This window comes from Ahaetulla prasina, chromosome 2 (genome assembly GCF_028640845.1).
Source record: "Ahaetulla prasina isolate Xishuangbanna chromosome 2, ASM2864084v1, whole genome shotgun sequence".
Classification (NCBI taxonomy): domain Eukaryota; kingdom Metazoa; phylum Chordata; class Lepidosauria; order Squamata; family Colubridae; genus Ahaetulla; species Ahaetulla prasina.
In genome coordinates this window covers 95,876,933-95,903,345 of record NC_080540.1, presented here as the reverse complement: position 1 = coordinate 95,903,345, position 26,413 = coordinate 95,876,933, and the positions used below count along the sequence as shown (strand labels likewise).

The window sequence follows — 26,413 nt, the reverse complement described above, 5'->3', positions numbered from 1 at the left end:
GTCAGGCTTTGAAATGCAGCTGTTCCTTTTGACAGGCTTCTTTTTCAAAAAGTCTAGCGTTGATATTGTTGTTTGGAAGCACTGCACCATCTAAACAAAGCCATATATTTTATTTGTCAAGTCAAGTGAAAAATGCGTCTGCCCTTCTCCAGTTCGTTGGCAGGAACTGAGCAAACATCAATTCTGCTTTGCTTTTCTTCCTGGAAATCGGTTCAGTAATTGTGAGAAAAATCTTTGATTGGCAAGCCTGCAAATATAAATCCTGTATTAAAAGAATAATAGTGGTTTATTAACTGGCTGCAACAAAAGCCTAATTGCTTTAAGCCAATAGTACTTAACTCCAGTATTCTTGTTGGGATGGCAGCCCATTCTGGAGGTTTAGGAATAAGTTCATAGTGGTAAGACCTGTTGGTGTGTGCACTATGGAAATGACTCCTGTGTTTTCATCTTGGTAGCTCTAATCCGCAAAGTAGCAGCTAAAGTCAACTGACTTGCATTAGGTAGAAACTTCCAAAAGTGGGTGCTTGATAAAAACTGCTTTCTAGCATTACATCAAGACCTCTTGGGAGAAGAGAGACAAAACCACAACATGTTTGCACTCCCAGTAAGAGGTTTATAACCCAGAAAAAAAAAGCTATCCATCAAGAATAGAATCAGATAGACACATTTGTTTTTCTAATATCAATTTGGACCATAATGCAGATTCCTTATGAAAGTTCACACTCTTATTTTCTAAGCATCTTCCTTATGCGCCCTTTGCAATTAATAAGAATTAGCAACGAGCTAAAAAGTATAGGTAGTCCTCAACTTACAACAGTCCATTTAATGACCATTTGAAGCTGCAACAGCACTGAAAAAAGTGACATACAACCATTTTTTCACACTGATGACTGTTGCAGCATCCTTATAGTCATACGATCAAAATTCAAGTGCTTGGCAACTGACCAATCTTTATGACGGTTGCATAAAGTATCCTGCGTTCACGTGATGGTCTTTTGCAACCTTCTGACAAGCAAAGTCAGTGAGGAAGCCAGATTCATTTAACAACCGTATTACTAACTTAACAACTGCAGTGATTCACTTAATAACTGTGGCCAAAAAAAATTATAAAATGAGGCAAAATTCACTTGACAAGTGTCTCACTTAGCAACAGAAATTTTGAGCTCAGTTGTGGCACGGGTGAAATGTAAAATTTGTTACTACCGGTTCTGTGGCACGGCTTGGTGGTGGGGTAATGTGACTGGGTGGTCAACTTTTTTTTTACTTTTAAAAGTATTTTTTCTACAACCTCTTTGGCCGAAGAGGTTGTAGAAAAAATGCTTTTAAAGGGTTCTGACGATCCCAGCTGAGTTACCTGATTGCCAAAACCCTTTAAAAGATTTTTTTTTACAGCCTCTTCGGCCAAAGAGGTTGTAGAAAAAAAATGCTTTTAAAGGGTTCTGAAGATCCCAGCTGAGCCGCGCGATCATCAGAGGCTTTTTCAGCCGAAGAAAAAATGTTTTTAAAAGTTAAAAAAAAAACTGATGATCACGCGGCTCAGCTGGGTATGTGGGGGGGAGCAGGGATTTTTGCTACCGATTCTCCGAACCACCGGCTGCCATCACTACCAGATTGGGCAATCCGGTCCGAACTGGGAGCATTTCACCCCTGAGTTGTGGTCATTTGTGCAGTTGCAAGTAGGGGGGGAGATAGCAGAGCTAATTACTATTGCCTGTAAGAGCAGATGGCTTGAGAGAACAGCAACAGGACAAGCAATCATCCAGTGGAGATAGAGAAGCCAGCGGGAGCTCCTAGATATTTTTGACAAGAACAAAACGGAAGTGGAGGCCTGACTCTCATGAATTCTGGAATTTCCTCCTTGAGGAAGCCCGGAAAGTCACGATTGCATCCCCATCCAAAAAATTAGCCAAATGTTTCTTCTGTAGCAGGTAGTTGGATAGCAGGACAGATTTAATTTTAAACTGACTGGTTTTATTGCTCTTCTGTTTAGTGTTGCCCTGTAGATTTATTAGGCTGCTATTTTAAATTAATTGTTAAGCATTTATTGATATTTTGTGACCATTTAAAATTGGATTTTAATTGTTTTGTAATTTAATATTGTAGGATGCCCTAAGGGGCCCGTTCAGGCAGTGTAGCAAGATATAAGAATAATAAATGTGCTGGTGTACAACCCTTACTAAACTTTGATCCAGAAAATGTGTGTTTAAATGGCTACCAATGTTATCTTCATAAACTTCTTTTACAAATTTAATTGCCAACAAAATATTTGACCTCCAACATGAAGGAGTCAAAACTAGTGAAAACTTAGAAAACTGCTAGAAGTCTACCAGCAAAAATCTTTTACATCAGTTGCTAGCAGTGGATGTCCAAGGTTAAATATGTTATTGTATGTGGGTAAAGCATATATTTTATCAATGGACCATGGTCCCATCTGGCACGATTCCACAGAATGCATTTTGGAATTTTGCTACCTTTGCATCTTTTTTTTTAACCTTAGTCCTTCATAATCTCAAATTCCTGTTTGGTCAATAATTAACTATATGCTAAGATTATACTGAAAATGTGGAAACGTTGAAATGGAACTTTAGCCTTATAGAAGGGATAATGCCTACGTGATGTGCTCTTGCAAAATCTATAATTTATTATTATTATTATTTTTTACATTTATATCCCGCCCTTCTCCGAAGACTCAGGGCGGCTTACATTGTGTAAGGCAATAGTTTCATCCTATTTGTATATTTATATACAAAGTCAACTTATTGCCCCCCCAACAATCTGGGTCCTCATTTTACCTACCTTATAAAGGATGGAAGGCTGAGTCAACCTTGGGCCTGGTGGGACTCGAGCCTACAGTAATTGCAGGCAGCTGTGTTTAATAACAGCCTATCTTACAGCCTGAGCCACACCGCGGCCCTTAATGATTTATTGACCCAAATATAAATGTACATAGTCTGTATAATGACTTCAGAATCACAGCCAAGAGGAACCACCAGAATGTAAAATAGGATTATTGTGTTTAATTAATGGTCTTAATTTAAATAATAAGACTATAGGAGAAGGAGTAGAAGAACCTTAGGGGTGGAGTCAAAAGAAGAATCCGCCAAGAGTCCCTACGGAACCACAAATGGACTAAAGTCCAACCCCTCTTGAATTCCGTTGACCCTTATCTAACACCAAGATAGTGTTGACTGTTAGTGGGATAGATTCTTGTGCATAGGCATGATTAGTAATAAATCAGTCTTAATTGGAACTTCACATATGGTCCTGATCTTCCATGTCTGATATTAATCTACTCCCCTAATGGTCAGCACTACCTTGGTGTTAGATAAGAGTCAACAAAATTTAAGAGGGCTTGGGCTTAGTCTGTTTGTGGCTAAATAGAGACTCTAAGCCAATTCTTTTTTTGACTCCACCCCAGGTTCTGCCATTCCTCCTACAAAGACTCTAGTAAACAAAGTTGTCATAAAGGAAGTAGGTTGGTTGGTTGGTTGGTTGGTTGGTTGGTTGGTTGGTTGGTTGGTTGGTTGATTGATTGATTAATTACAAGGGTATTGCTTCATATAAGCAATAATACTCAATTAAGGATTCATATCCTGTTCAAGGATGGCCTGGATAATAATCCATACTCCATGCTGGCAATCTCCCTTCTGGATTCCTTTATCATACTAGATATGTATCTGCTCTTAAAGATAACATAGAACCTGTCATTGGTATACAATGTGGTAGCAAAGCTACTATCAATATTTTTTTAAGACACAATCCCAATCTTAAAATTAACACCTTTACATCACTAGTCTGACCTCTATATTTTTAGTGATGTTCAAAGTCCTTAAAGGTTTAGAATATTGATACTTATGGAAGCACCTCCTCCAGCACATACCCCTCTGAAGGTTAACAGCTCTAAAGGAAGACTCTCTTAGGGATTCCATAGTTTTGTTTTGTTTTATATTTATTATGGCTGGCGTGTTCTGGTCGAGTTTGGAGACAGTTGCTGGAGGATTGCTGGAGGACTGCAGAGAGTAAGACGACGGTCTGTTCTCGGCCTGTCTTTTTCCCTGATGCTGTGATACCATCGGCAGTTTCCCCTGGCCTTTTGTGGCCCTTTCTGGTCCTTTGTGGACTATTAGGAACAGATGGGAGACTTGTCCGGAGACAGCAGAATAACATCAATGGCGGCAACAGAAGCACCAACCCCACCCTTTTCTTCATGTTTTTGGACTTGGCTCTGGACAGTCTTACAGTATTTTTTACCCTGGATTTAAGAGCTTATAATTATTGGACCTAATTAAGATCTTGGTCCAGAAACTGGCCAGGATGATACCATCGAGACTGTCCATTGTTTTTATCATCATACGCCCGTCCTTAACTGAGAACTATTAAGTATTACCATTCTAGCCAATCCGGAGATGGAGTCATCTTTCGCCGATTTTTATTCTTATGCGGTATTCCTCATATGAACTCTTGCGCCTGCGAGGTGTCCCCGCCTGGCAGGAATGGCCCCCTACATTACCGAGGGCCGGCCTCAATGACGGGTCTTGGGACCCACAGAGGTGGCATGCGTTTAGAAAGAACCTGTGGGGATTTTTAGATAGGGAATTTTTAAGGGGAGGGAGGGAAAGGGCAGTCACTGCGCGTGCAGTGGTGGGGCAGTCACTGCGCGTGCTCGCGGCGTGGTTTCAACAGGTCCGAAGGCATCGGGGGAAGGTGATGTTCCTGGTGGTGAGGGTGGTTCCATGTGTCTGGTTAGTGGGAGGGGCAGATATGGCGGAAGTGAGGGGCCGTATCGACCTTTGGGGGCGCGTGCTCGCTGTTTAAAAGCGATCGCGCACCCCGGCCCTTCAGAATTTTCCCATTCCCCAGGCGGCCAGGATACTCAGAGCTTGGGCCTTCTGTTGATGCTGTGCAATGCACGGTCCGTGGTTAATAAAGCCCCCCTACTTTGTGATCTTATACAGGGGGGGTCAGCGGACCTTATGGGCATTACGGAGACCTGGCTGGGCACGGAAGGGGGAGTTCCCCTTGTCGAAATGGGCCCACCGGGTTTCCGAGCATTCCATCAACCGAGGGCCCAAGGTGGGGGGGGGTGGCGGTTGTTATTAAGGAAAGCCTAGAACCGAAGGAGACCACTGTACCTCAGATAGCCGGTTGTGAATCCCTCTTCGTGAAGTGGGGTCATAGGGTTCATGTGGGCTTGTTGATCACGTACCTGGCTCATTGCTGCGTGACTACAGCCCTGTTGGAGGTGCTTGCCGGGGTGGTAGTTGAGACCCCCAGACTTATGGTCATGGGGGATTTCAACTTGTCATCGACCGGCCTGTCATCGACAGCGGCCCGGGAGTTCATGGCCTCCATGACGGCCTTGGACCTGACACAAATAGTTGATGGCCCTACTCACATTGGGGGAGGCACACTGGATCTGATTTTTATCTCTGGACAGTGGTTAAATGATCTGGATTTAGGAGATTTAGTTACCGAGCCGTTGTCATGGTCAGATCATTTTCTCCTTCGCCTGGACTTTCGGACCGCCACTCAACACTCAACACTCAATACATTGGTTCCGTCCCAGGCGCCTGATGGACCCGGAGAGGTTCCTGATGGAGCTTGAGCCGTTCCCTGAGGATCTGGCCCACGGCACGGCTGAAGAGCTAGTCGCGGCCTGGGAACTGGCCGCGACTGGTGCTTTAGACCGCATCGCGCCTTTGCGGCCCTCTAACCCGGCGTAGATCTCAACCAACTCCTTGGTTTTCCGAGGGGCTGAGGGAGATGAAACGCCGGAGAAGACGCCTAGAGAGTGCCTGGAGATCCAGCCGTTCCAAGGCTGACCGGACACTAGTTGGGTCTTATAGTAGGACCTACCTAGTGACATTGAGGGAAGCAAAGCGTCTCTACGTTTCCTCCCTCATTGCGTCGGCAGATAACCGCCCGGCTGCCCTGTTTCGGGTGACCCGCTCTCTCCTTCAACAGGAGGTGCGGGATGACCCCTTACAGGGCCGTGCCGAGGAGTTTAGTGGTTATCTATACGATAAAATCGTTCAGCTTCGGGATGGATTGGATCAAAATTGGGTAGATCCAGGTGAGAGGTCGGAGACTCGTCTTGTTGAGAATGTTTGGGATGGATTTGACCCTGTGACTCCTGAGGACATGGACAGTTTGTTGGGGCAGTTGAATGCCACCACATGTTTACTGGACCCATGCCCCTCCTGGCTGGTGCTGGCCACGCAGGAGGTGACACGAGGCTGGCTCCAGGGGATTATTAACGCTTCTTTGATGGAAGGGGTTTTCCCTGCCGCCTTGAAAGAGGCGGTGGTGAGACCCCTCCTCAAGAAGCCTTCCCTGTACCCAGCTGTTTTGGGAAATTATTGTCCAGTCTCCAACTTTCGCTTTGTGGCGAAGGTTGTAGAGATTGTGGTGGCACGTCAATTACCCCAATACCTGGATGAATCTGTCTATCTAGACCCGTTCTAGTCCGGCTTTCGGCCTGGATACAGTGCAGAGACGGCTTTGGTCGCATTGATTGATGATCTCTGGAGGGCCAGGGACAGGGGTTATTCCTCTGCCCTGGTCCTATTAGATCTCTCAGCGGCTTTTGATACCATCGACCATGGTATCCTGCTGCACCTGGGGAGTTTGGGAGTGGGAGGCACAGTTGGGGAGTGGGGGGCACCGTTTATCAGTGGTTCTCCTCCTATCTCTCTGACCGGTCACAGACGGTGTTGGCAAGGGGGGCAGAGATCGACCGCGAGGCCCCTCACGTGTGGGGTGAAGCAGGGGTCGATTCTCTCGCCTCTCCTGTTCAACATCTATATGAAGCCGCTGGGTGAGATCATCAATGGCTTTGGGGTGAGGTATCAACTGTACGCTGATGACACGCAGCTGTACTTTTCCACCCCAGGCCACCCCAACGAAGCTATCGAAGTACTGTCCCGGTGTCTGGAAGCCATATGGGTCTGGATGGGGAGAAACAGGCTCAAGCTCAATCCCTCCAAGATGGAGTGGCTGTGGATGCCGGCACCCCGGTACAGTCAGCTGCAGCCGCGGCTGACTGTTGGGGCGAATCATTGGCCCCAGTGGAAAGGGTACGCAACTTGAGCGTTCTCCTGGATGGACGGTTGTCTTTTGAAGATCACCTGACGACCGTCTCCAGGAGAGCTTTTTATCAGGTTCGCCTGGTCCGCCAGTTGCGCCCCTTCCTTGACTGGGATGCCCTATGCACGGTCACTCATGCTCTTGTTACCTCTCGCTTGGATTACTGCAATGCTCTCTACATGGGGCTCCCCTTGAAGAGCACCCGGAGGCTCCAGTTGGTTCAGAATGCAGCTGCGCGGGTGATAGAGGGAGCCGCACATGGCTCCCATGTAACACCACTCCAGCGCAGGCTGCACTGGCTACCTGTGGTCTTTTGGGTGCACTTCAAGGTTTTGGTGACTACCTTTAAAGCGCTCCATGGCTTAGGGCCAGGGTACTTACGGGACCGCCTGCTGTTACCGAATGCCTCCCACCGACCCGTACGCTTGCACAGAGAGGGACTCCTCAGGGTGCCGTCCGCCAAGAAATGTCGACTGGCGGCCCCCAGGGGAAGGGCCTTCTCTGTGGGGGCTCCCACCCTTTGGAACGAACTTCCCCCTGGACTTCGTCAACTGCCAGACCTTCGGACCTTCCGCCGCGAGCTGAAGACCTATTTGTTTATTCGCGCAGGACTGGCATAGGATTTTTAAGAGTTTTAATATTTGATATAAATTTTATGGGGTTTTATCATTTTAAATGTTTTGATTCGGCCATATATTTAATAAGTTTTTTAATTCATTGTTTTATTTGTATATTATTGTCTTTTTATCTTGGCTGTAAACCGCCCTGAGTCCTTCGGGAGAAGGGCGGTATAAAAATCCAATAAACAAATAAATAAATAAATAAATAAAATTTATTTATTTATTTATTTTGTCACACAGTATATATAAGCATAAGCATGAAATAATTATACAATATATAAGCATATATATGAGTATGAGTATGTAATAACTGTATTAACTGGATATAATGAAAGGAAACAATAGGACAGGAACGGTAGGCACATTAGTGTTCTTATGCATGCCCCTTACAGACCTCTTAGGAATGAGGTGAGGTAAATAGTAGATAGTTTTTGGTTGAAGCTTGGGGGATTTTGGGAAGAGATCACAGAATCAGGTAGTGTATTCCAAGCATTAACAACTCTGTTACTGAAGTCATATTTTCTGCAATCAAGATTGGAGCGGTTCACATTAAACTTAAATCTATTGTGTGCTCGTGTATTGTTGCGATTGAAGCTGAAGTAGTCTTCGACAGGAAGGACATTGTAATAGATGATTCTATGAGTTAAACTCAGGTCATGTCGAAGGCGGCGTAGTTCTAAATTTTCTAAACCCAGGATTTCAAGTCTGATGGCATAAGGTATTTTGTTGTATTCAGAGGAGTGGAGAACTCTTCTTGTAAAATATTTCTAGACACGTTCAATTGTATTGATGTCAGAAATGTGGTATGGGTTCCAAACAGTCGAGCTGTATTCAAGAATTGATCTAGCAAATGTTTTATATGCTCTGGTTAGTAGTGTAGTGCTTTTGGAGAAGAAGCTACGCAAGATTAGGTTTACAACTCTTAAGGCCTTTTTTGCGATGTAGTTACAGTGGGCTTTGGCGCTTAGATCATTTGATATGAAAACTCCAAGATCTTTAACAGTTGGGTGCGTTGAGACCCAGGCTGAGAGTAGGCTTTTGTTGTGGTCCCTGGCTGTAGTATCCCCTTCCCTTGGTGACCAAGTGCTCTTATTACCTGCCTCTCAGTGCCTGGTGAAGACCTGGTTTTTGTAACTGTTTCACATTCTGGAATCCTGAGCCTGATTCCATTTTTTTCTTCCTTGGATAATTTTGTAAAATCAGGTATTTGGTAGCATCTTTTTAGATTAAGAGATTTTATTAAAAAGTATAAGCTTTTGTGAGCTACAGCTCATCGTGTCTATGTCACTTCACATTTTTATTTTCATTTGCTATCTCAGAGTCATCGTTGACTCCTTGTCACTATCTAGACTAGTCCCTGCAGTTTTCTTAGCAAGGTTTTTTGAAAGTGTTTTGCCATTGTCTTCTTTCTAGGGCTGAGAGAGTATGACTGGCCGAAGGTCACCTATCTGACTTTGTGTTCAAGGCAAGACTAGAATTTAAAGTCTTCTGATTTATAGCCTGATGCCTTAACCACTACACCAAACTGGCTCTCTGATTAGACACATTACTGTATGTTTAAAATTGTTAACATATTTTACTGTTTTATCTGGCATATTTTACAGATCATAATTCACCATAAGATATTTTGAAGAACATGAAAGAAGCCACTGTTCTAAATAATAAAATAAGCAGTGGCGTCTCAGGTTATGACGTCTCCCTGTGGCAGATGTTGTTTTTTTAATGTATTTTACTGTGCTGTTCCATGTGTTACCAGGTTAGGGACAGATTCACAGAAAAGATCTATGTGGTCAATAAACCAGCACCAACTTGATGGCACCTAGACCTTTATTGTGTTATTGATTCATTCTGTTTTTTAATTTGAACAGAGCAAGCTGAAAAGAGAACAAAAGGAAGGAGAAGTGACCCAAAAAGAAAAGGAAGAGATGATAGGAAAAGCAGTCCTGAGAAGAAAGAAAAGAGAAAATCAGGGAATGAGTTAGTGCTGGGACAGCTGGGTAAGTTTAACTTCAAAATATAAGTTTGAAACCTATCAAGCCTTTATATGATGAGGTTATAAATGCTCAAAATGTTTTCTGAGAAATAAATATTTTAACTAAATTTTCATATTCATTTCACCTTTGACACACATTCATTTTAGCCATGCAGGGTAAATTTTGAAAACAGGAGTTGCGTTTTTTCCTCAGTTTTGCCTTTCTACTAGTTTGTGTCAAATATATAGGGCATAATATTTTGCAAACTGCAGATGGCATTCCTTTGGGCAGAGTGCTCAAGTATATAATGGCTGTTCCACTATAGATATTCTTGGATGCAGCTGTTTAATTGGGTCATTTAGGTTGTGACACAAAAACCATCACAGTTGCTGCTACGCTAGGATAGACTTCATGGTACGCAGGCATCGGTGCGCTAGGGGATGTGTCTCTTGCACTTGCCAGACTCTCTGAACTACTTGACTTCATTTTTATTTGCTTACTTTTTATATCGTGTTACCTTTTCTTCTAAACAATGTCTCTGGATTCCACATAGCCCATCTTGGAGCCTTAGAAAATAAAAGCAGTGGACTTCTGCTTTTATTTTCTGCCTTTTATTTTATTTTCTACTTTTGCGAAATCAGACTGTGCTGATTTTGGAACATGTGTACCCAGAGAAAAGAAAATGGGCCATGGGAAGAACAGGCATGATTTTGTGGAGCTGATAGAAAGGGCAAACCACTGTAAATGTGTGTTTCAAATTGACCGCATTCACTGTTATGGACCCTTTATGAATATCCAAGTTCCCTCTCTCCAGCAGCATCCATTTGGTAAAAATATGCACAGTGTGCTCCTTTATCCTGGTGGGGAACTGAATGGCTGATGCTAGAGAAGGATCAGGAATTGAAAATTATTTTGATTTTATTTCTCAACAACTCTCCATGCACTTATACGTGATGTTGTTTTGAACAGACTCTCAATTTAGGGATTAGAATCATTACGTAGAATTACTTGATTCCAGATTTCACTGACCACTGTTATAGTAGAATCCATGGGAGATAATGCATGCTGAAATACTATATCCTTTTTTCAATTATTTTCTTTAACGGCATCAGCCGTTCTTTAGGTACAATACAACTCTGTTTCTCTTTTACTTTTGAGATTACATTTAGAAGGGCTAAATCAGCAGCACCTATTGGCGATTGAGAAAAGGCTGCACAGGCACCAATAGGCTGTTCGGTGGTGGAGATATTATTAGATTATGGTTCATCTATCTGGGATAATAGTCCAATTCTGGATGCACTTGCACGTGACTTTAAACAGAACTGGGCTGCTCCTTAAAATGGGATTGGATTGTTGTGAGAGGGTGACAGATGATAGTAACAGGGACCAGAACATTGTTTCCCCTGCGAACTCCGATCTGACCCTAATCCATATTAAGGAGTACTTCTTCCAATCACTGGGAGCATATGACCTCATTGGAAACAGTTTTACCCATTGGGAAGGGCAGAAGGCAAGCTATTCAGGGGTTTCCATCTCTCAAGAGCAAGGAAGCCTATTGGAGTTTTGTTGTGACTTAAAAACTAGAAAATACCTTGTGGATTTTATGGATTCCGGTCCTTTAATTATTACTCATGCAGGCAATTTCTATCTCATATATTTATGGTTAAAAAACAATATCAAAAAAGGGTCCATTGGATATTGTTAAGGTAAGAATATAACACTGGAAAGGGCATTATAGGTAGTCCTTGACTCATGACCACAATTGAGCCCAAAATTTCTGTTGCTAAGTGAGACATTTGTTAAGTGAAGTTTGCCCCATTTCACACGGTCCTTGCCACAGTTGTTAACTGAATCACTGCAGTTATTAAGTTAGTGACACAGATGTTTGGTGACTTGTGCTTCCCCATTGACTTTGCTTGTCAGAAAGTTGCAAAAGTTGGTCACATGACCCCAGGACACTGCAGCAGCAATAAATATGATTCAGTTGCCAAGTGTCTAAATTTTGATCACGGGTCCATGGGGATGCTACAAAATGGTCATAACTCACTTTTTTCAATGCCGTTGCAACTTCAAATGGTCACTAAACAAACTGTTGTAAGGATTGCCTGTATTTAACGGTGAGGCAAAAGGAAAATTACGTTCAGAAAATAGTGACCATGGTGATGGTGGCTGTTCACAAAGCAGTTGCTACCTGTGATTCAGATAGTCTTGCATTATTGAACTGGCTTCTTGTAATCTAATTATTAGACAGTGTTTGAATTTATACTGAGTTGTAAAAAAAAATAATGACTGGTCTTAACACATTCTATGTTTCTACCCATTCTTGCAATAGGCTTGTCAACTTCCTTTCCCATTGCCGGGACCTTCTTCAACAGCTGGTTGGCTCAATCTGTACAGATCACCACAGAGAACATGGCAATGAGTGGGTGGTCCTTGAACAACGGCCACCATGAAAACACCACTCCAGGCCTTTCCGAGGAACTTTTACAAGATGAAGAGACCTTATTAAGTTTCATGATGGATCATTCCTTGAAGTCCCCATTGAAACAGAGTGACACAACTAAGAAAACAAAAAGTAAACATCGAACACACACTAAGAAAAAAACAGCAAGAAATGGCTTAAATGCCCTCTTTAAAAGACATCAAGAAGAGGATTCAAATAAATGGACTAACAGCAGTTATTTGGCAAATAACACCACAAAATCTTTATCCCATGATTTAAGAAATGGCAAGGCAGAGAAAAGTATGGACAAATTACACTCAGAGCGCAAGGGGGCATGTGAAGTGAAAAAGACATCTAAGAAGGGCTCTTCTCATCCTGCACTTCCTCTTCCAAAAGCAAATGATTCTCAAGCGTCCCCGAGTCTCATCAATAACCTAAACCATGATGAGGATGTCATGAAATACACCCCAACAGATCCTAACTCTATGGTTCAAGTGCCTGATTCAGTAGGTAGTCTGAAAACAGTGGTGAGGTTCAAATTACCGAAAGAAGGCAAAGGGACTCAAAGATCACAAAACAAGACGATGCCTGAAATGCTTCATGGACCTCCAGAAAATGAAAGATCAAAGGTTATCTTGCATCCTTTTGACAATGAGACTGATGGCTACTTTTCAGATGCAGAAATGAGTGACTCTGACACAGAATCTGGAAGTGGCAGAGGGCACCACAGCCAGTTAGATTCAGGAAACGAGGATAATTTCAGAATGAGTATTTTAGCATCTTAATGCACCTCTGAGACCAGTCATGACAGCTTTGTGAGGCCTAAATCCAGTTAAAACTGCCATGTCCAATTTCAACTGGTATCATAACTAAGGGTTTTGGTTTGTTACTTTGTTTTTAATTTGTATATATAATTCAGAAAAGAGCACTGTTGTTTCCTCTCTCTATATGCTTGAGAAACAGCTCCAGGCTTCACCAATTTAGACTTCTATACAGTCACAGTAGTTAACCCTTGTCACATGTATATCTTGGTTACATAGAATGCAAGCATACACATTATTAAGGACATCAGTTTTCTGGGAGCAAGCAGGACATCTCAGGATTTTAATGAGGAGATCTGAGATTGCCAGCGTCTGTTGTTCATGCAGGGATGACAGTTTTATGGGCATTACTTAAGCAAATTGATTTCATGATCTACCAGATGTTACTGCCTCTTTGAGGGCAGGTTTCAGAAGGAGAATACTACTATGGAAGCCAACTATGTCCATAGAAGGTAGAATAGTGAAAATAGATGTTAATAGGTATGTGTGTCTGCACCTGCACATGCATGTACACATGTGCAGGGTTTGCCAGTGTGTGTGTCTGCGTGTGCAAGTATGAAGTAAAATAAGCAATTCTTTTTTTTTAAAGAAGCACAACAGGCTTATTTGAAGAAAGCACTTAATGGGTAGAGGAATACAACATTGTATTTATGGTCTACTAAACTTTTTTTTTTCCTTCTTCTTCCTCACCTCTTCAGTTCAATTAGGGTCCATCCAGGAAGCAAGAACCAAGATTTAACTCTTACCACTCCAATTATCAACTGAGCAGTTCTATAAAAACCCACCCAAAACTCTCAGTAGATAGAAATTACAGATCCACGCTAAAGCTGCTCTGTTCCCTGTCAGTATCTTTCCAGATTAATTTGGGGTATTATTTACACTACTCATTGGTAAAACCTAAACCTTTGATTATTAGAGCCATTTCCCCATAAGTTCCTCAGGTTAAAGTAGCCTAGTATGGGCCAAACAAAGATCAGAAGAAGAAATGCTTCTATTACTCAGAGGGGGAATTATTCAAATAGCTTCAAAGAACTCCAGTCTGTGCTTTCATGATAACTCAATAAATCTCTGCTCAACTCTTTAGGAGCTGCTTCTGTACAGGAGCAGTCACTTGGTTGAAGAGGCAGCATCATTGAAACATTTCCTTTCCCATCTTATTTGTTTTTATAAACACTAATTACACTGATGGCTTTTCCCCTTTATTTCCTTTCCTTTCAAAGTAAAAACTTGTTAGTGAGCCATCAACACATCCTAAGAGGGTGATTCACAGAACTCAGCATTCTAAATATTTCAGTAATACTGTACATCAGATGTTTCTAATAAGCCTTAAATGTTGTTTAAAAGCTGGTGTGACTTATGAGTCATACGGATCTCCAAGTTTGCACTTCGTTACACTATTGATTCAATTTTGGCTTCAAAGGTTACGCAGTCAAGGTTTTAAGGTTTGCTACAGGTTTGATGGGAGTGGCCCCAGTGTAAGCTCAGGGACGTAAAATAAAAAGACAAGTGAAGTTCACTAAACATTTTTGCTGATGGTAGGTAACTTTGAATACAAATGTGTGTGTGTGTATATGTGTGTATGTGGTATACGCACATTTATACATACCCTTACATATGCACACTGGGACACTTTCAAACTGGGGGAGAAAAGCATCTTGTAATTCTGATGAATCTGTGAAATTATTTTATGGATGCCAAAGAATATAGTAAAATAGCACAGCCAGAAACCAGAAATTTACTATGAGCAAAAGCTGTTGAGTAACTAAAGGACTAAATCCGTATTCATGACCCACTTTACACGCTTGCTGAAGATGATGCTTTCAACATTTGAACCACCTTTCACCATTGTGATTTCTGATGTTACTTGTTCACTGCAGTAAGAGCAATATTGTTTTGGGGTTTTTTGTTTTGTTTTGTTTTGTTTTCCGGTGCCATATACTGGCAATTCTTTTTTATTTTGTTTTTTTTGGAAAGTCACATTATTTTTACCAGTCTTCTGAAGTCCTTAATACTATTCCATTTGACCTATAATTTAGAGAATCTCTATTCTGGAAAGAAACCAAAATCAGTTGCCAAATACATGTCAGTGTTTTACTGATACATGTTTGCAAAACTATTTTTCAAATCATTGACCAAAATGGAACAGTTCAATGTTAGTAGCCTAACATATGGATTGGCAAGTAAATTTTGTTCCATCTTCAAGGCTTGGTATGTTCAGATAATGTTAAATACAGTAAATAGGACTTAGTTTTATCTTATCAAGCTTGCTAGACTTTAGCTACAATATCCTAGTTATGTCATACAAATAATCAATATGCTGCCTTTAATGGATCTTGCTTCCGTGTGCTTTAGTTCAACTATTGCTTTAAAAACCAGAGAAAAAAAATCCAGAAATCTTGCTGTATGCAGCTTCATTTGCCAGCTACTGCATTACTTGCTTGCTCACTCAATACAGGACAGCAAAAAGGGTAAACTTTAAAGAACAACCAAACTAAAGCAACATCTCTTCATTTAGATGATGTATAGAAGGATGGAACACTCCGTTTTTTTTACTGTGAATAAGATTCTATTATGAAACCATTTTTTAAAGAAGAAAATACAAAAATAATTATTACTTTGCCATGGTCCAGAGTCTCCAGTGCAATCTTAAAAGTGATATAGATGTATAGATATAAATGTATCACAAAAATCTCATTGAATGTTGCCGACTCACAGTCTTCCTTAAAACTGGAGGGAACAAGATAGCCTGTATTCATGTGGGACTTAACAGAGTCGAATGGAGTGTTGGAGTACAGCCTTTCTATATGATACGCTCATATTGCTTTAGCTATCATGTTTTTCGCAGAGAGCAAACGTTTACAAGGCTAGAGTGGGATTTGTTGTATGGAGCGTAAGAACTGTACGTGAGAAAAAGAATAACGAAGAGTTCACAAAGAAACAGGAACCCACTTTCTCCTGATAACTTTAATTGCCCTTCCCCTCACAAAAGTGGTTCGACTCCAGAGGGGCTTCTGCCAGCAAATGAAAGAGTTTTCACTGATTCCTTTTGCAGCTTTCCACCTCTTACATTGTGCATTACTAAGCATTTCAGGCACCTAGCATGAATTGGTAAAAATCCGCATACACACTTCAATTGTTTGTTGAAACCTTATGGGGATACGTGTACGTTCTTTCAGACAGAACTCGATAAGGCTGGGTTCATGAAGTGTATGTATTTTTGCAAATACTGAGGAACATGGATTTGGATTTTTTTTAAAAAAATTAATATGCTCAGACTAAGTAATGCTCACAAGAGTTCACAATGTCCCTATAGAAATGTTTCTCAGCTTTGGCAGTTTTTAGGAGGTTATTCTGGGAGTTGTAGTCCATGCCTCTTTCAAGTTGCCGAGGTAGCTACAGTGAAGTCCAGTAAGTGCCTTGGACCTGGGTTTCAGTCTATTAAAGAAGAAGCCCTCTGCCAGCTGTTGCGATATAATATGGAGGAGGGCACAACTTCCATTAGTTCAGCAGCTGCCCTCACTTAGAGGAACATGTTGAAGGTTGCAGTCCAAAAGTGGGCAGGGCCAGGCCCCATTTGGCAAGAATGAGGCTGGGAGCGTAAAGGGTTGAAGTGAGTGCCTTAAGCAGGTACCAGTTATAAGGCAAATAGTTTGCTTCCAAATCCAAACAATCCACTCTGAAGGCCATCAAAGGGATGCCAGCGGTCCCATTTTTTGTTTTTATTTTGTTTGTGCCCCCAATAATAGTGTTACCGTGTGGTGGAATAAACACAGTGAAATGCTCCAGATGGTTAAATCAAAGTCTTCTCTAGTATTTGAGGCTTGATATATATAGCTAGCTGTCGACGGGAGTTGCTCATCGCACAAGATGAGAGTTTTGTCACGGTTAAGATCCAGCTCTGAATTACTTAAAATCTGTTCTTTTGTGTTGTTTCCAGTAGTGTCTCTGTTAGCTCCTGCTCAGTTGACAGCTATGTGCATATTCGTCAAAACCCTTTTAAGGAGAATGCCAATCTTCCTTTGCTACTTAGCACCTGCCTCTTTTCTTGTAGAAGCTAGAGAGATTTGCATAAAGGAAAAAGGAATTGTATGTGAAAAATATTTTTGATGCATTATAAATGTATTTTGAAATGAACGGGGGGGGAGCATAAATGGTCTATTTTATTACATAAAAGTCTTTAATCCAATAATGTGTGAACTTCAGGCATTGACATTTGCACTGTAATGGGTGAATCCTGTTAGCATCATGATTATGTATTAACATGGCTATAGTAAAGCTCATTTTTGTGTTCATTAATAAGGATCAAACATTGTTTTTGAAACCTTAGATTTAAGTGGAATGTCTTAAGAGTCCGGTTTTAGGAAATGCTCAAATACACTCAAATTTCACCTTCAATTTTTGGAAACAGGAGTTTTGTGGTCTATTTTGAATCTTTTGTTGATAGTTATTATGTCAGCATTTTTAAGAAACAAAGGTTTGGCAGTGCTTTTCCTCAAAGCACAGTGGCAAATTAGCCATTTCTCCCCAAAGAGTGGGGGGAAAGGGTAAAATTAATTCCTGCCTGTTCTTGCAACCTTGTCACAAGGCTCCCTTTCCTGTTACTAAATGGGTGTGGCAATTTGGTTGTTCTTTAAGGAATCTCTTGCACACTTTGGTCCATTCCACACTGACACAATACAGGCCCACTCTGTATCAGTTACAGGAAACAATATGAATGTCACAGGAGGCAAAGGCCGCCTGTTTTCTTTGTTTCAAAGAAAGTGATGTGCCATTTGTTAATATAAAAGAGAAATATTGAAAATATATTGAAAAGAGCAATTTTAAATTATTTTTGGCTTATGTTGCAATATTTATTTTCTTGTATTAGAAATTCCTTTGTAGAGAAAAAAATGTATTTTTCATTAATGCAAAACCTATTTCTCCTTTTTGTACATTTTCCATGTTAGTTAATCCTTAAAGCAATATAATGTATCAAGGTTGTTCTGTGTGAAAGCTGTATTATGCATGCTGTTTGTGTTGCCTTGGAATAGGTCTGTCTGCCATAATTTTCATCATGTTTCGATTTAGTGTATGCTTTAATACACATTGGGACCATGGCCCATTTGCTTATGGAAAAAGAAATACCTTTGCATTCTTCAATGTGTTAGCAAATGCAGTCAATAAAGATGTGTTTTCTGTGTACCTTGATCTGAATGTTAAATATTTAGCAGCCCAGGTTAACTCAGTATTAAAGGAAACCATCCTTTAATATGTCCACAAGTGTCCATAAGACTTTAAGATGAATATATACAATATGAATTGTTTCTATCAGGATGGATGATATCATTCAATGTTAATTTCTTAATTGTGTAGCCATGAGTGTGCCATAGTTCAGTTAAATGACAAAAAAAAGCTGCAGAATGTGATAGCTACTTTTCAATAGTTTAGGAACAGAAATGGATGTCTCAAAAGACAACAGTGAGCGAACAAGATTTTTAAGCAGAGGAAAGTGCTTATTTTCATCTATTTGCTAGTTCACTAAACACTCCAGTGATTGTTTATACTCCTACACACAACCCAGAGAGCAAGAATTAAAGTTGCGTGGATTATGTGTTTTTAATGTTTAACTTACAAGACTTTAAATATTGAAACCTAGTGAAGAGGAGGATGGAGAAAACAGGAGTTGATAGCAAAGAAAATGATCAGCTTTATACAAACTTTGTTATTAACACTAAACAACTAGGTGTAAAATCGTAGTTATGTAGAACCAAACAATGGATATGTTCCTTTTAATTTCATCAGGCTTTCAAGTAAAATAAGTGAACAATACCAGATAGTCCTTCCTTAACAGTGGGTAACAGGGACCAGCCATTCCAGCAGTTCCACTTGTTAGGCTAATCCTGCACAATTACAGCATCCTCCGGTCATGTAATCACCATTTCCAATTTCCTGCTGGCTTCCCCATTGACTTTGCTTGTTGGAAGCCAGCAATGAAGGTCGCAAATAGTGATCACAAGACACTGCAACATCATATTTGCCAAGCACCTGTAGGACAACCATGACTGCGTGGATTCTGCAGTGGCAGCAATTACAAGGATCCAGTGTAAGTCCCCTCCAGTGCTGTTACAACTTTGAATGGTCACCAAAGAAGTATCTAAGATAATAAATGCATCCTATGAGAAAGATAAATGACCTTGGATCCCCAAGTGCCAAAACACTGGCTATATACAAATAACAGCAGATATGCCATACATATAAAGGCAAATAAATCAATTGTTCCATTCTAAAGTTCATTTAAATAGCCAGGTAAGTGTATTTAGAATTGGAGTTATAAACACATGGGGTCAAAATCCACCACAGTTCTTCAGGTCCTCAGCTGCTAAGTGTAATTAATTCTGAATGCATTTATGATCAGACACACCAAGTGAGTTACCAATAAGATATTTTAGTTGCATTCTAAAAAGTTAATTTAAATATAACAAATGAGGTTATTCTCAAAACAATTTTCTCCTGTCAAGTTTTTAAAATGTAATGAAAACTTTCAGAAAGTTTTACTGACTTGTTGCTATCTTTGCCTACTGCTGCAGGGAGCGATTGGGTAGGACAGAACAGGTTTTTGTAGCGGCTACCCTCCAGTTTATCAGCTTTTTAGACTTTTGAAAGATTAGAAGGCAATTAAGACATTAGAGAAATCTAAAAGCCATTTAAGCTTTTTTTCTAGGCACAAACTGCTGCTGCATTTTCTAAAACAATGTATTTGGAAATATATTTCATTGATCATCACTGATGAGTCAACAATACTAGCTTCCAAATTCTGCATTCTTTATCCTCTGTGATCTGGCTGACCAAATGTGCTGGAAATGGAAATTCTCCATAGTGGTGGAAATAGCAGCCAGGGATGGATTGTACTCATCTGTTCAGTTGAAGGACTAAGTCTGTCAGAGTTGTTAAGTCCCGCCCTTGTTGCTAGGGGCTTCCAGCTTTTGACTCAGTCCTGGACAGATGTGCCGGATTGCCTTTCTCTACAGATTCTTGTTGACTATTTCATTTCTTCCCTTATTGTGGATTGTGAGTAGAGGGCTGGCTGAACATTTGGTTGAGTCGTGCCCTTCTCCAGCGGCTGGGCTTTGGCTCTAATGGCTGTGAGGAAAGCCCAACTTCCCGTCAGGTGAATTCTAACAATACATGTGTCTCTGTTGAACTGCAGGCGTTCCGGAGTGGTGGTGGTGGAGCTCTGCACTCCTGTGGGCACTGGGATAGGTGACTGTTGGAGTTCTCATGCTCCCTTTTAGAGAGAAAAAAAGTTGGGACAAGAGTTGGTGGAGCTTCGTGCTCCTGAACAGGTTGGTCGAGCAGCCATTTGCTTCACACGTGGAGAAAGCTGCCCAACGCTTTTTAGACATATCAGGAATGCTCCCATTCGCCTGCCTGCACCTCTGATAAAGGTGACAGCCCAGATCAAGTGTTTCCCTGACCTGGTGGCTACGGCTACAGATTTCTGACCTCCAAACTGCATTTTTCCAGCGCTTCGGCTCCCTCTTGTATTGGGCAGCCATTTTGAGTTTCATGCTACATTGTGAATTGCTGAGTGCCATTTGAGCTTCACGCTCATCATTATTGGATGCAGCTGCTCAGGGAGGTGAGAGCCCACACTTTACATTTCAATGGATCTGATCCTAGCTGCTTGGTCTCCTGTTGAGAACTATTTCTGCCTCCACCAACTTTGTCTTTGAACTGGGGCCTGAAACGGCCAGATCTAAAACAGACACTGCGCTCATTGTCCTCTCATTTATATCTCAGGCCTTAAGCAGAGGTGGCTATTTTGTGAGGCCCAACTTAAAGCCAACCATGATCTGGGACCCATTATTTAACCTTATTCTGGAGAGCCCTGGTTAGATGGCCTTTTAACATTGGACACTCACGGACTGTCTGAAGTGTTGGCGGTTCCTTGGTGGCATTTAAAAAAAACAAGGGGACATCCATTTAACATCTAGGCTTAATAAACCTTTTTTGTGAATAATTTGGAGGCTATAATAAGCAGAGACAGCTAGAGCAATGCCTAAGGCACTCGCCAAATCAAAGATCAGCTGAAGGCTACAGCAGCCAAAATGGCTGATTTGGTCCCAATGAACTCATATCCAGGGATGTCTAAGGCCCACAATCCTATGGACGAGGCCAAGGACAGACATGGCTCCCGGTCTCACCATAAGACAGGTCGCCACAGTAAGGCATCCTTATGACATAAGAGGCACAGGGATCAGGCCCTGCAAAACATCTGCAACAAGGCTAGTTAGCAAGAGGCTTCTTCCTTACTAACCAGGGATGATCCCTGTGCATCAGTTCCTTGATGTCGTTCAGCGACAGTGGGCAATGCCTGGGTCGGCTCTGGTTCCTTCTTCCACAGACAGGCATTTCTTCAATGTTGCCCTGGAGCTGGTGACACTGCTCCAAGTCCCATCGATAGATGCTCCAATAGCAGCCTTATTGCCTAACATTTCCAGTCCCGGTGAACCTGACGAAGGGTTATGCCCAGAAGAATGATGGTTAGATCAGTCTCTTCAGCGAGCCCACCTGGAGCCTACCTGGACTATTAGATCAGCTACCATGGCATCGTTCTTTAATAGGACCACCTTGCTTTGGCTGCGACAATTGCAGGACAAATTGTCCGCACATGACACCAGACTGCAGCAGGATATAAATAAGATAGTTGCTGCAGTTCAATTTTTGGCTGACACTACACTAAATTTGGCCCACTTCACTTCAAAGACCATGGTGTCTGCTGTGGCAGCGCATCGTCTGCTCTGGCTGAAGCATTGGCAGGTGGACGCCTGTCACAAGTGGTGCCTTGCCTCTGGTCCCTTTACGGGAGACAAGTTGTTTGGGCCAGCATTAGAACTATTGTTGATGGAGACAAAGGACAGGTGTAAAATGCTCCCTGCCTTTCAGCAAAGGAGTGATTCCCGCTATTGTCCATTTTTGCACCGGCCTCCATATCGGGGATCCGATAGGGATGCTGGTACGTCCCACTCCCAGGGGTTCTTCGGGTCTAGAGGGGGCACCAGGACAGGCCGCCTCGAGGTAGGGCCTTCCCAAGCAAATGGCCTTTTCAAGGGGGAGGAAGTCATTCGCTCCAACACCATCGCTAACTGCATGTCCGACCCTCCCATCGGGGGCAGACTAGCTCTCTTTGCCAATTGATGGGATGAACTTACGTCAGACGTCTGGGTCAGGGATACTCTAAGAACTGGTCTATCCCTCGAATTCCTCTCCACACACACACACCGCGGTTTTTTATCCACTGCCCTGTTTCTAGAGATAAGAACAAAAAGATCCTCATGGACTTGGCCGTGCAGCACCTGCTGAACATTACAGCTATCCAGCAGGTACAGGGCAGGGGTTCTACTCTCTTTTATTTCTTGTTCCTAAGTCCTGGGGTGGGTGGAGACCTATTCTGGACCTTAAAAGACTGAACCGATACCTTGTGTATAAATGGTTCAAAATGCAGTCTCTCCAATCTATTCTTGCTGGTGTTAGGAAGGGCGACTTCCTTACTTCTATTAATCTCACTGAAGCATACTTGCAAATTCCGATATTTCCTCCACATCAGAGATTTCTTAGATTTTATTATGCCGGTACTCACTATCAGTATCGATCGTTACCATTTGGAGTTTCCTCGCCCCCCCCCATACCTTTACCAAGTATCAGCCACCCTGGTGGCCCAGCTCAGGGCCATACCTATGCGTGCCCAATGTTACTTGGATGACATATTAAATCAGTCCTCTTCTAGTCAAAAATCTATAGAGGATCTCCAAGTAACCATTCAGCGCGTCAAACATCACGGCTTCTCCATCCCCATTCTACATGGGGAAGAGCCACCTGAACCCTTCAACCCGATTACTCCCTCTTGGTGCTGTGATAGATTCAATGGAGAGCAAGGTGTACTTGTCTCCAGAGCGGCAGGCTAGGTCGGGGATTTAGCTGGCAGGGTTCAGAGAGATCATAGAGTACCTTTGGCACTGCTGTCTAAGCTTCTTGGCAACATGGTGTCGGCCATTCACATCACCCCATGGGCGCACCTTCATGCCAGAGACCATAACAACAACAACAACAACAACAACAGAGTTGGAAGGGACCTTGGAGGTCTTCTAGTCCAACCCCCTGCCCAGGCAGGAAACACTACACCACTTCAGACAAATGGTTATCCAACGTCTTCTTAAAAAATTCCAGTGTTGGAGCATTCACAACTTCTGCAGGCAAGTTGTTCCACTTATTAATTGTTCTAACTGTCTATTGGAGAATAGTTTGACTCCCTCTTCTTTGTGGCAACCCCTGAGATATTGGAACACTGCTGTCATGTCTCCCCTAGTCCTTCTTTTCATTAAATTAGACATACCAGTTCCTGCAACCATTCTTCATATGTTTCAATGGTTTCTTTTGCCTTTTCAGAAGGTGGGCAGAGGCACTTTGTTGGCCAAGGTCTAGGTTCCCTAAAAGTCAGCAGATCTCTCAACTGGTGGAGGTCACCGACCATCTCCAAGGGGCAGCTGATTCACAAGCCCCACTGGCTGGTGCTGACAACCGACGCCAGCCATTTCAGTTGGAGGGCACATCTTCACTTGCAGGTGGCTCAGGGCAGGTGGACAGGCTGCGACCTTCAACAAAATATCACCTGGCTAGAGTTGCAAGCAGTTTATCAAATGCAAGGAAGTACAAAAACTCATTGATCAGCTCAAGCCTGGTAAAGACCCCAGAGGTTGACTGTATCCCCCTTGAGCTAATTAAATCTAATACAAATTTCTAGGACCCTATTTTGGCCTGTTTATTTTCATACCTTAACCACACAACCAAAATTCCGGAGGATTGGGGGGGGGCAGGAATTATAATTGACATCTTATGTTAAAAGGATGATAGGGATGAGCTGGCTAATTATAAGCCAATTAGTCTATTGAACATCATTAGCATATGCCACATACTTATCAGATTCCAAACCTGAATAATAGAGAACAGAATAATTGACACAAAGCAAGCAAGGTTTCAAACAGGATGTCCTACTATTCATCATTGCTTCAACATCTGGCAGATAAATATACAAACTACTGACTTGAATTTATATGTAGCCTTTGTTGAGTTCAAGGCAATTTTTGATAATTTCTCAAGAATAAGCTGTTCCTCTACAGACAAAGACTCCTGTTAAAATGGAGCTGAGGTAACTGGCGAGAGGACCTTTCTGATTTTATTCAATATATCTAACACAAATGTGAAACAAGGATGTATTCTACCATTGCTTTTTAACATATATATCAACTCTCTGATCAAAACTCTTCAGAAATATCCATGGGTCTAAATTAGCCCATAGACATTTGTATTGATGATTTGTTTCTTTACATCTTGTCTTTTGTAGGCATCAAGCAGGCACTGAGAATGCTGGCATCCTACTCTAATGAAGAACAATTACTGTAATAATCAATTATGAAAAATCTAAAGTTTTAGTTTTTTCAAACAAAAGGCAAAAGCAGGAATTAACAATTGGGTCCCCTGAATTAAAGCAGGTCAAATGTTTTAAATATTTGGGAATATCGTATTTCAGGGCTCCAGGAAAGTAACAGCCTAGGTAAATTATGCCTCTTCTATTGGCCAAAAGAGCACACAAGCAATAATTAAATTTCATAGGCAACAGGGGGCAAATTAGATCCCAGCAGCAGTTAAATTGTTTATGGCTAAAACAGTTGCCAACCTATTATATGGGATACAATAGGACCCATACACAACCCTGGGGGCCTCTGATGCCATTCAATCAAATTTCCTTAGGACTTTGTTTGATACCCCAAAATGCATCCCCAATGCAATATTGAGTTTTTAAACCACTGTGACAAGTATTAAGGCTCAGGCCTAGACTAGGATTTTAATCTCAGAATTCAGAATCATGTTTGACCTTACAGGCTGATGACTCTGGTGCTGTCAAGACTTAATAATCTGAATCTGTTATTGGCGCCGCATTTGTATAGCTGAACTTTGCAGGCTTTGTCTCTCTCCTGAATATTTGGCCAATTAATAGTAAAAGAGAGAATATGAGGACTTTGTCAAAATGATTTCACCACTGCCACTGAATGCTATTGCCAAATGTTAGACATATCTCTTCTACTGCAAGGTATCTACACAATCTAAACTATTATGTATGGGCCTTTTCCAGAGTCTGTTTTGATGCCCTCCCATTAATTCTACTGGGGGAAGACTTCAAAAGCTTATTTGCAGAGAGTTTGCTTTTGCTGATACAGGGAGGTAGAAATTCTTGCTCATATTCTCAATTAGTGTCCCAGGATCTACTCTGATCACCCCAATCATTTCCAGATACAAGGCCCACACTGATAAGTTTTATGTTTAATATTTTTAAGGGATATTCGCACAGCAGGTAGCCAAATATCTTCACCATGTTATACAACTGCACAATTTATTTATATATGCCATTTTATTGTCCTGTTTTTTTTCCTTTCCCAATAACAATACCCAATTGTTATGTCAACCCTTCTTTCTTTTTACCATAAAAGCTGATCAAAGACACTTACAAAGATGTTTGATTTTATTATGAGAGAAAAAACAAGTTGCAGCAGCATTAAGAGAATAAGGAATGGCTAAGGTTTTTAAAAGGCAGAAAAAAATGTAAAGCAATTTCCATAAAAGTAAACAAGTTGCTTGAGAAATAGCGGTAAAGCTGTAAAGTCACAAACAAGGTATTTCCAGCAGAATGACTGGAATTAAAAATAAATTTGAAGAAATTATTTGGAATGGAACTTACAGGAGAGAACACTGTAAAAGTTATTTTAGAGATTTAAATAGCAATGGAAGGGATTCAAAGTGGAATTGTGCCAAGAAATAGATTTTCAGAAATAGCAAGGCTACAGGTGAAAATCATGTAATTGGCAAAATATTACCGCAAAACATTAAAGCATAAATATGGCTTGTTAATAAATGGCTACACCGCTTGCTTAACATCGGGGTGAAGATGGCATATCTGCTACCTCACAATTGGAAGAATTAGATTGTTGTTCCCCTCTATAAAGGAAAACATAACAAGAGTGAATGCAAAAACTCCAGGATCATTCATTTCTTATGTCTGCTTGGGAAGGTGCTTGGAGAGATTTGGATTGATGGCCTGCAAGAGGGAAAACGGAGAAGTTTTGCTTTTTCACATGTCGAGCCTTACATTAAAGAGGAGGGGGTTTCAATGCCACAGTCAGGCCTGCCACTATGGCTTTTCTGAGTCCCCTGGAGATGCCTCTGGTTAGGAGAAATAGATGTTTGTCAACAGAAGAAAAAAGATGGCACTTCTGTTGCAAAGGAAATGGGTTACTTGAAAAAATGTATGCGATCAAACAAGAGTCAAGAATATGCTGGAAGAAAGTGGATTGAATCGTAATGTGTATGACTAGTCCATAAGAAATAAGTTGAGATGATTTGATTATATAAAGTTTTTTTTTACACAATTACACAAAA

General features: G+C 41.5%; 1 protein-coding gene across 5 annotated transcripts in view; it reads left to right on the top strand.

The window, feature by feature from the left end:
- The window catches only part of JADE2 (jade family PHD finger 2), a 231,913-nt gene extending 213,789 nt beyond the window's left edge, over nt 1–18,124 (top strand). For all 5 annotated transcript variants that reach the window (XM_058173992.1, XM_058173991.1, XM_058173994.1 and 2 more), the window contains 2 exons: nt 9,575–9,703; nt 12,012–18,124. In XM_058173992.1, the coding sequence (XP_058029975.1) occupies nt 9,575–9,703; nt 12,012–12,907 (1,025 nt within the window). In that variant the 3' untranslated portion in view covers nt 12,908–18,124. The remainder of the gene's footprint in view (nt 1–9,574; nt 9,704–12,011) is intronic.
- Nucleotides 18,125–26,413: the final 8,289 nt, after the last annotated feature.